At 38.9% G+C, this 9,749-nt stretch overlaps 1 protein-coding gene across 3 annotated transcripts; it reads left to right on the top strand.

The window, feature by feature from the left end:
- The first annotated feature begins 729 nt into the window (after positions 1 to 729).
- Positions 730 to 8,975, top strand: TTC4 (tetratricopeptide repeat domain 4). 3 transcript variants are annotated; one of them, XM_083357669.1, is made up of 10 exons: positions 730 to 968; positions 2,117 to 2,234; positions 2,377 to 2,403; positions 3,002 to 3,079; positions 3,584 to 3,708; positions 3,808 to 3,894; positions 3,992 to 4,206; positions 5,776 to 5,857; positions 6,867 to 6,949; positions 8,622 to 8,975. In XM_083357669.1, the coding sequence occupies exons 1-10, from the start codon at positions 870 to 872 to the stop codon at positions 8,722 to 8,724; spliced, it is 1,017 nt and encodes a 338-aa protein (XP_083213795.1). In that variant the 5' UTR covers positions 730 to 869; the 3' UTR covers positions 8,725 to 8,975. The 3 variants fall into 3 exon arrangements, with proteins under 3 accessions (XP_083213795.1, XP_083213793.1, XP_083213794.1); XM_083357667.1 differs by having other exon boundaries at positions 734 to 968; positions 2,377 to 2,538; XM_083357668.1 differs by having other exon boundaries at positions 760 to 931; positions 2,377 to 2,538.
- The last annotated feature ends 774 nt before the right edge of the window (positions 8,976 to 9,749 follow it).

The raw sequence follows: 9,749 nt of genomic DNA, 5'->3' as shown, positions 1-9,749 counted from the left end.
CGGCAGTTCTGCAGTTTGATTCTCACTGGCTCAAGGTTGATTCAGTCTTTCATTCTTCCGAGGTGGGTAAAATGAGGACCCAGATTGTTGGGGGCAATAAGCTGACTTTGTAATAATGCCATTTGGGGTGTGTGTGTGAAAGGCCTAATAAGCAGGCATATACATAGAATGAAGGCTACTGCTAAGCTTGTAAGCCGCCCTGAGTCTTCAGAGAAGGGTGGGATATAAATGGAATTAAAATAAAAATAAATAAAAAAAATAAAATGAGGACCCAGATTGTTGGAGGCAATATGCCCACTGTGTAAACTGCTTAGAGAGGATTGTAAAGCACTATGAAATGCTATTGCTAAATGGCAGTCATTGGGCTGATGGACAAATGTGAGCACACTTAAGGGGGGGGGAGCAGTTATAATTGTTTTCTCTAGCCAAGTTTTCTAACTAGAGCAGGGGGTAGGCAACCTCGGCTCTTTTATGACTCATGGACTTCAACTCCCAGAATTCCTGAGCCAGCTGGCTCAGGAATTCTGGGAGTTGAAGTCCATGAGTCATAAAAGAGCCGAGGTTGCCTACCCCTGAACTAGAGCAGGGATGAGCAAGCAGGGCAACTTTACGCCTCATGGACTACAACTCCCAGAATTCCTGAGCCGTCCTTGTACCGTCATCCCCGTACTGAGCCTCGGCACTAAGGATCCCGATAAGGATAATGGGAGTTGTAGTCCAGCGGCCCTGGTCAGCCGCAGACAGAAAAGGCGGGGAGTGAAACCGCGGTCTCGCATGACCATCTTCGCCGCGAGGCCCGCTCGCCTTTCTCGGCTGCGAGAGCCGCCTCCGGAAGGGCGGAGCGGCCGAGCGGGGCGACGCTTTCGCACATGGCGGAAAACGAAGAGGGGGATTGGGATGCCTTCCTCGACAAATTTCAGGGCCCGCAGCGGTACGAGGGGGCCCTCAATCCCACGACATGGGAGCAGGTGCGTCTGCGGAGCGGGGAGGCTCTGCTCTGCTCCGCGGAGGCGCGTTTGGGGTCTGGGTTGGAAGGAGCGGGAGAGGGTGAAGCAAAGCTGCAGGGTTGATCCAGGGACGAGATCGTCTCTCTTTCTTAGAGATTTGTATACAGTTCTTCCTCCAGAGGTCCCGAGGGAGCGTTTTGATTCTTCCGAACAGCCCTGTAAGGTGGGCTGAGAGAGGTGGAAGGGGATGACCCCGGTAAGGGTCACCAGACTGGATGCAGTTCTCCAGCGATTCTTCCTGGTAATGCAGATAATCCTTGACTTGCAACCATTTGTTTAGTGACTTTTCAAAGCTGCAGCTGCGGTTGCAAAAGTTGACTCCTGACTTAAACGAGGGTTGCAGCATCCCTGTGGTCAAGGAATCACAGTTCGGATGCTTGGCAACAGGCATGTATTTCTGAGGGTTGTCAATAAGGAAACCAGATTCGTGTAACAGCTGTGTTACTAACTAAATGGTTCACTTGACAACTGTGGCAAGAAAAGTTGTAACATGGGAGAAAATTCAACTGTCTTTCTTAGCAGTGGAAATGTTGGGCTCAGTTGTGGTCGTAAGTCAAGGACTACCTGTACTGCAAATTGAACCCCTGAACGGCCTGTGCGCTACTGTGCCAGTCAACAGGAAGCCTAGGTGGGGATTTAAATCCCTCTTTCCAAGGGTTACAACCTTTTGCATGCAGTGTCACACTAGACAGATCTGCTTCTTTTGATGGATTACTGATTATCTGCCCTCTAACCGGTGTTGACACTTAACAACTTTTGTTAGTGACAGTTGTTTTAGGAAAGGTTAAATGCTATATTTCTTAACAATAGCTACTAATTTAGAAAGTTGACAGCTGAAAACTTAAGGCTTCTTTAAAAAAATTAAGAGCACAATTAAATTTTCAGGCCAGGTGTAAAGAACGTATCCTCCAAATGTGCTTAATTGAAATTCACAGTATTGGCCCTGCTGACTAAATGAACTGCAACGTCTGGAGGCCCCCAAATTTTCAACATAAGCAGAATTTTCTTTCTTCTATATATTTCAAATATCAGATATATTTTCAAAATCAAAAGTTTTGAATTATTTTCTTCCATGCCTGCTATCTTGAATTACCTGTATGTGTTCATAGGAATTTGATCAGATTCCAATGTTCATGAAGAATCCTCCCTCTGAAATAAATCCAGAGCAAAATCCTGATCTGGCATGCCTTCAGTCTATCATTTTTGATGAAGAACAGAGTTCTGAAGGTACCCTTTTCTACTATGTATAATATTTTAATATTATACATGTTCTAATTTTTCTCTTTGGAACTGTATTGTTGGCTGAAACAATTCATATCAGACGCTTTCTAAAAAGGGTGATGTCTATTGTGTTTACTTTTCTCACCAGAGCAAGCTAAGACTTATAAGAATGAAGGTAATGATTATTTCAAAGAAAAGGATTATAAGAAGTCTGTGATATCTTATACAGAAGGACTGAAAAAGAAATGTAGTGACCTGGAACTGAATACTGTACTTCATACAAACAGAGCGGCAGCCCACTTTTATCTGGGTAATGTGATGCATTCAAAGTTATACCTAGAGTCTGTATTTTTTTTAAAAAAACAAAAGTATCTTTTGTAATGTTAACAGTGAAAATCAAAGCATCGGAAACTGCCCTGTACTACAAAATCAAAGCTACAGTTACAAAAAATATAATTCTCTCAATATTAACATTTGGGAGGACAAGTTACATCATATTTTGCTCTAATCCAGGCATGTCAAACTCACGACGTCACGTGATATCGCGCGACGTCTCGTGACTTTTTCCCCATTGCCGGCAATGGGGTGGGTCCAGTTTTGGGATGACGTGTCTGGCCCGTGGGCCGGCAGTTTCACATGCCTGCTTTAATCCATTCAGCATTCCAATATGGAATCAGTCTTATAGCAGAATGCTTCAATTTTTCCTAATGAAGATCTCATCATGGAGACTTTGCATAGGTGTAACTTTTAAATTCAGGTTATATTTTGTTTAGGCAACTATCGCTCAGCTCTAAATGATGCTGTTGCAGCAAGAAAACTGAAACCCAGCCACCTCAAAGCAATAATAAGGGGTAAGAAACTCCACTCTTGTTTTTATATCCAATTTTCTGTTATGGAATATGTAGGGATATTTATACTGAAGATTTTGTACCCATTATCAGTTTTTAATGAATATTAGCTTCCATGTTAAGGATGTTCTATTTATCAAAATAAAAGACACAAAGCAATACATTCGTGCGTATTGCAAGATGTTATTTTGTGGAGACTTAAAAACATTCCGATATTAATACTGTAGTTTTAAGGGTTGTTTGCATTTTTCATCAGCAAGAGATCAAATAAATAGAAGTAGCTGAAATGATCATCTCTGGTAGGTTAATGATGAAAAATAGTCCCTCTGGCTTGGATAAATTGTTCGGTCTTCAATCATTGAGTCTTTACATCCCATCATTTCTTTTTCTGGTACTTTTCTGCACTTTCGGTATTAAAAACCGCGACCAACATTACTGCATTGGCCTGCTGAAAGTATATTGTTTGCTATGGAATAAAAGTATAAAAAACATGTTGTACTTTTATAGGAGCACTGTGCCATGTGGAACTCAAGCATTTCTCTGAAGCTATGGCATGGTGTGAGGAGGGTCTGAAATTAGATCCACAGGAAAAAAAACTTCTGGAAATAAGAACAAAAGCAGACAGACTTAAGGTTAGAAAGGATTAAAAATAAAAACATGTAGTCCCTCCAAGTTTGGTGAAGCCTTGGCTGCCCTTACGCTATCGCTACATAGCTTTACTTGTCTTGCAGCGTACTGAAGAGCGAGATTTGAGAAAAGCAAAATTTCAGGAGAAGAAGGAACAATGTCAGAAAGAAGCCTTACTTAAAGCTATTAAGGTAGCTGCGAAAAGAAAGCAATACTTGAAATGTGAACTTATCAAGATGTGCTTTAGATCTATGCCTCAAGCTGGATTGTTTTACTTTTCTGATTTAGGACCGAAACATCAAATTATCTCCGGTGCCCTCAGCAGATGAGATGGCCATATCAAAAGACCTCAGGGAGATGTCTTTAGATGGATTCAGCTCTGAAAGCGGCACTGGGGCCAAAGTCTGCCTGGAAGACAGTGGCAGCCTGACCTGGCCAGTCTTCTTCCTGTACCCTGAGCATGGACAAACTGACTTCATTTCTGCTTTTCATGAAGAATCCAGGTTAATGTTTCTCAAAGCACAAAATAACATTTTAAATTGCAGGTCTAGTTTGTATGATTTATTCACAGTATTTTCCAGTCTAACACTTGAGTGGTTTATGCCAAGTGATGTATAGAGCAGTGCTTTTCAACCAGTGGTACGGGTACCACCTGTGGTACATTGGCACCTGGCAGGTGGTACGCGACCATCCTAGAAAAGTGGTAGCAGGGGAGAGGAATGAGCTGAAACAATGGCGGCACCACACAAGCCTGAGCTAGAGACGGCTGGAGCTGCATGGCTGTCAGGGCTCAGCGGAAGCGCCAGGATCAGGGCTTCTTCGGGGCTGTCAGGGCTGAGTGGAAGCTCCAGGATCAGTGCCAGGCTCCAGCTAGAGCTCGACGCTGATCCTGGTGCTTCTGCTGAAATTGGCAACTGATTCATATTTATGACAGTCAGTGTCCCAGGGTCATGTGAAGTGACCAAAGCCTGCTGCAACCACCCAGCAGACGGGGAATAAAAACCAAGCACCCCCTCACCCCACCCCCACTGCCAATCCTCAACAGAAATGCTCACAACAATGAAAACCTTGGGACAGGAGGAAGAGCGCTCTGGAGAGGCAGGCAGGTGTCTTGCTCAGCTGTGGCTTGGGGGGCACTTTTTCCAGTGCCATTGTAACTTTGAAAAGTCACTAAGTGAACTGTTGTAAGTCGAGGACTACCTGTACTTCATTTTTTGGGGGGGTCATCAAGTTTTTGACACCTTGCTAGGCAACTGGTGGTACTCGGATGTTGCCATATCCTAAAAGTGGTACAATGGGTGAAAAGGTTGAAAAGCCCTGGTATAGAGGAATGAGTTTATGCCTGCTGACTTGACCTGCTGTACATGTTGAAGTGGAATCGCAAATGTATCCTGTTCTACGTATTTCACCCACAATACTGTAGAAATAAGAGAGGTTCTGATGAGCAGAGCACCCCTGTCATTTTTGAGGAACTGTGCTGTTTTCTCTTGTTGAAAGAGAAAATGGAATGTTTTCTTGGATCATTTTCAGCCAGACTTTGTTTTGCTTGGTTGTTTTGTCTTTTTACAGTTGCACGTGGAGCAAGATAAAATCATGTCACTTGAGGCAATAGGAAGGGAAAAATTCTAGGGCTGGTTTAGTTTTTACCTTCCATTCTGGGGAATATCAGGGAAGCTCTTTCAATCCTGTAAGTCTCTCTTGTTCTACCCCAAGAATGTTTTTAAGGCCCTTTTCTATCAGATATTACCAAAACAGGAGCTTTTCCACCATACAGCATAAGCTAGCATGGTGAAACCTCATTTCCATGGTGAAGCAAGGGTTCTGCTATTTCTTTGATACATAAGACACTTTTGACTTTAGTAACACAGCCTTAAATCAAAGGCAATGAGATTCTGATCTTTTTTTGAATTAACAGAGTTGGGATATAATACTGAAGATTTTGGTCCCCATTATCAGCTTTTAATGAAACTACCTTGCTTTGAAATAACAAAGCAAAACACTGCTCAAGTTGAACTGGAGAACACTTTGGGTGGCTAAAACACTATTTTCATTTAATTCCTTTTGTGCTTCAGATTTTCTGACCATTTAATTGTCATGTTTGAAGAATCACCTGCCTGGGATACAGAAAGAAAATACGTTCCTAAAAAACTAGAGGTACAAAAGCACTGTCAGTACTTGAACTTCTTTTTTTAAAAAATGATATATTCTAATAATAGCCTTCTTTAAATATTAATTGGGTTAGGATTTTTTTATATTAATTTGCCATGGTGTTAGAATTGTTTCATGTATGTATGTATGTATGTATGTATGTATGTATGTATGTATGTATTTGGATTCCTTGCTTACTATTGTTTGAGCTTTTTGGAGAAGGGATATTTTAAATTCTCGATTTATATTGCATAATAGATCCTAAGGAGCAATTTTTTTAAAAAAGTGATAATATGGTATCTTAATTAAGTTTGCATATCTAGGCCAGTTTCATAATATGATCAGTTATTAAAGCTTAGACAAATCAATATGGTGGATAGAATCTTTCTAAAAGAATTCCTTCTTGCTTGTCATAAATATCTTTTATTTCCAAAAAAAAGATTAAGCTTAGAACGAATAACTTATTTTGAATCTGATGCATTTCATTAGTAAAAGTTCCAGGAAATAAAATGAGTGGGTAGAATTTTCAGCCCTCAGATGCATGATTTTTACAAATTTAAAGGGAGTCTGGACAACTTCATGGAAGAATGAACTATCAAAGACTCTTTTGATGGCTGTGTCTTACCTCCTAACTCATTGGTGGTCTATCTTCAATACCAGCTAATTAGGGACCAACAACAGTGAAAAGGATCTGTTACCCACTATCCCTGTTTCTGAGTTACCTCAAAACATCTCACTGATCACATGTAGCACAATGCTAGACCAGATAGTCCCTTGATCTTGTCCACTAACGTTTTTCTTCAGTTCATTATCTTTAGTAGTTCTCAAATTACTAAAAGCTCCAAACTCCTCACCTGCCTCTAACCAGAACAAAATATTTAAGTCTTCTGTTTCTCATCAGCTAATTAATTGCTTGTTAGTTTTTTTAAGTAAGTTCTGCCTCATCTGTATAATATGTTAATCATTTTGTTCATGTGTTAATTTTTTGGGGGGTTTCTCCTATTACAATGCACAGCTTTATTTTGAGGATGAAGGAAGAGGGGATATATACCAGATAAACCCAGAAACCACATTGTTAGAAGTGCTGCAGCACGAAAGGTGAGATGTTGAACTATGACCTGGGTGTTGGTGTTGTTGCTGCTATTCTTATTTATTTTTTAAAAAATGTATTGGCCACCCAACTCCAATGGGCTCTGGGCAACAAACAAAACTAGAAACAAACATAAAAACAGCTCAAAACGTGTTATTAACCCTGACTCTCAAAAGTGCAAGGTACTGGTATTGAATGAATAGGGTCATGACTTCAAAAAGAAAAATAATCAAAATTTATCCAGGTAAGAGACCTTGCTTACTTTTTTGATTACAGAAAAGACATTACCTCTATTTATTGGTGATTAGAATCTTCTTACGGACTTTTTGCATGAAATTTAAACTGAACTTGTGATTCACGGTTGTGTTGATTAGACAGGATAGGTTATGGAATGAAGAGAGATATCTGATGTAACTTTAAAGAGATAGGTTGAAACACATCTGTACTTGTAACTGTTTTGAAGAGTATCAGAAACCACTCCCTTGTATCCTTTTTATTTCTTTTCTATTTCTCTTTTTTCTTGTCTTCTTTCTATTTTTTTTTTCCCTTGTTTTATATTCATTTGTATTAGTTTTTATTTTAAAACTTTTAATAAAAATTATATACAAAAATATCACCCTACTGTTGAGAAGCATAGGATTATCAACAATACGTTATTTAAAAAAGAAGAAGAAGAAGAAGTGGTACAGAACGTAGCCTGTGTTGTCCACTTAGAGTAGACACTATGTACCAGCTCCAGTTAGCTAATGTATTTAATTGAAGTTTTCCAGACATAGTTTTAATATTTCCGAACATTGTTTTAATGGTTCCGTACCACAGCACTATAATGGCTGGCTGGTCTCCCAACAAGCCTTTAGTTGCAAAACAGTTGCATAAGTTAAAAAAAAAAAGATGGAGAGAATCCTATAGTTTTGCCTATGTATATTTCTGTAGGTAGATCTTGCCACACAAGGAATGGCGAGCAACCCCTTCCTTTCTCAGTTGCATTGTGATGTCTTAACACAACTCTGTAGTGAAGAAATTTAGCTAAAGGGCTGTACATGCAAATGCTTCCCTATGATCTTCATTTTTTACTGAAGATATTTATGCTGTATTTATGGATGACTGACATGCCAATGTGGCTGGCCAGGGGTGATCTCTTCACTCTTTACATCTCTACCTAAATGAAGCTGTTGAGGGCCCCCCCCCAGTTACACTGGACCACAACTCCCATCGTTCTGCCGACTGAGGGTTATAAGATATGCAAACCTATACTTCACCCACTAGATGACTTGTCTATAGAGAATCTCTGTAGGTGAAATAACTCTATATACTGGGATAGCCTATAGGTTTCCTTCAAAAATTGGAGTCCCTTGCTTATATCCTGAACTAGTTTTTCCCATGCTAAATCGCCTCAGAAGTGTTGTAATTAGTGTTGTAATTAAGTGTTGTAATTAACTCAAGCATGTATATTGGATGGAAATTTATGGGAGCTGAAATTCTACGTTATCTGGAGGCCATCTCCTTTTGGAAAAGTTGATCTAACCCATGGGATTGTAGTAGTAGCTACCAATTTTTGGAATTATAGAAACAGTCATGTAAAGCAAACATTTTCAAACACCAATCTAGATTATTCTTAAATATAGTTAAATATAATGGCAGCTAAGACCAGAACATGACTTTCTAAATAATATTTTTCAGGTACTTTGTAAAAGGAGGAACTCCTGCCTTTTTAGTCCTGGTGAATGATGCTCCTTTCTCCAAGAACTATTTATTTGGGAGGACAGTTCATCAGTTAAAGTGAATTGAGATGACCTCAGCAAGAAAGCAAAGATCAGCAGTGACTCTTTCTACCATTTATGCAACATCCTAGATTGGAATGTTTTGGAGTATATATTTTTCTGTAACAATTACGATGAAGAGAAGATACGGATATATCAGGCTACTATACTTTTAACTTTCCCTCTGTATTTGAATAACTAAGCTCCCTTAGTCCTCCCTCTCCTTTCAATAAATAAAAACAGTGAAACAAAATAAATATGGTGTTTAAACACACATGGTGTTTAAAGTGTCAGACTGTTTTGCATGAGAGAAGCAACTTTTAGGATATTAACTAACCTGTTAAAAATTCTCAGTATCCAAATTTCCATGTATAGATTTATGAAACCATTTGGCTTTGGGTGAGCATTTTTCATACTTACGTTCAGTAACAGCTTTTCACCTGTTACTATCTAGCAGATTCATGCTGATCAGCAAATAGTTCAAGAAATAGTTTCTTGGGACAATACATATCAAGGTACAATTTATCCAAGTCTGTCTTTTAAAAAGAAAACAAAAGAATGCAGAGCTGAGGAGTCTACAATTTTACTGGATTTTTGCTCCCCTAAGAATGAATGAATATACTGGGGGAAATACAAGTTTTTTTTAAAAAGATGGAGCATGATAATTTATATGTAGCCTGCCCCTTCTTGTGATTTTAGGTGACTCAGAAATAATAATAAAATTCAAAGGAACAAATTACATTTGTCCAAGAAATGTAAACTGTAAAGGTTAAAGAGTTTTTTTAAATCTCCTACTAAACTGCAAGGAGGAAGATAAGTCTCAGTTCTAATAATAATAATAATAATAATAATAATAATAATAATAATAATAATAATAATAATAATAATAATAATAATAATTTTATTTGTATACCACCCTTCTCCCGAAGGACTCAGGGCGGTGAACAGGGCAAACATATAAAAGTACAAAGATACAAAACTTAAAAAAGAATTAAACAAAATGCCCAAGCTAAAACAATAAGTAAATATATTTAAAACAACAATAAAA

Source organism: Vipera ursinii, assembly GCF_947247035.1.
Source record: "Vipera ursinii genome assembly, chromosome: 3".
Classification (NCBI taxonomy): domain Eukaryota; kingdom Metazoa; phylum Chordata; class Lepidosauria; order Squamata; family Viperidae; genus Vipera; species Vipera ursinii.
This window is presented reverse-complemented; position numbering and strand designations above follow the sequence as displayed.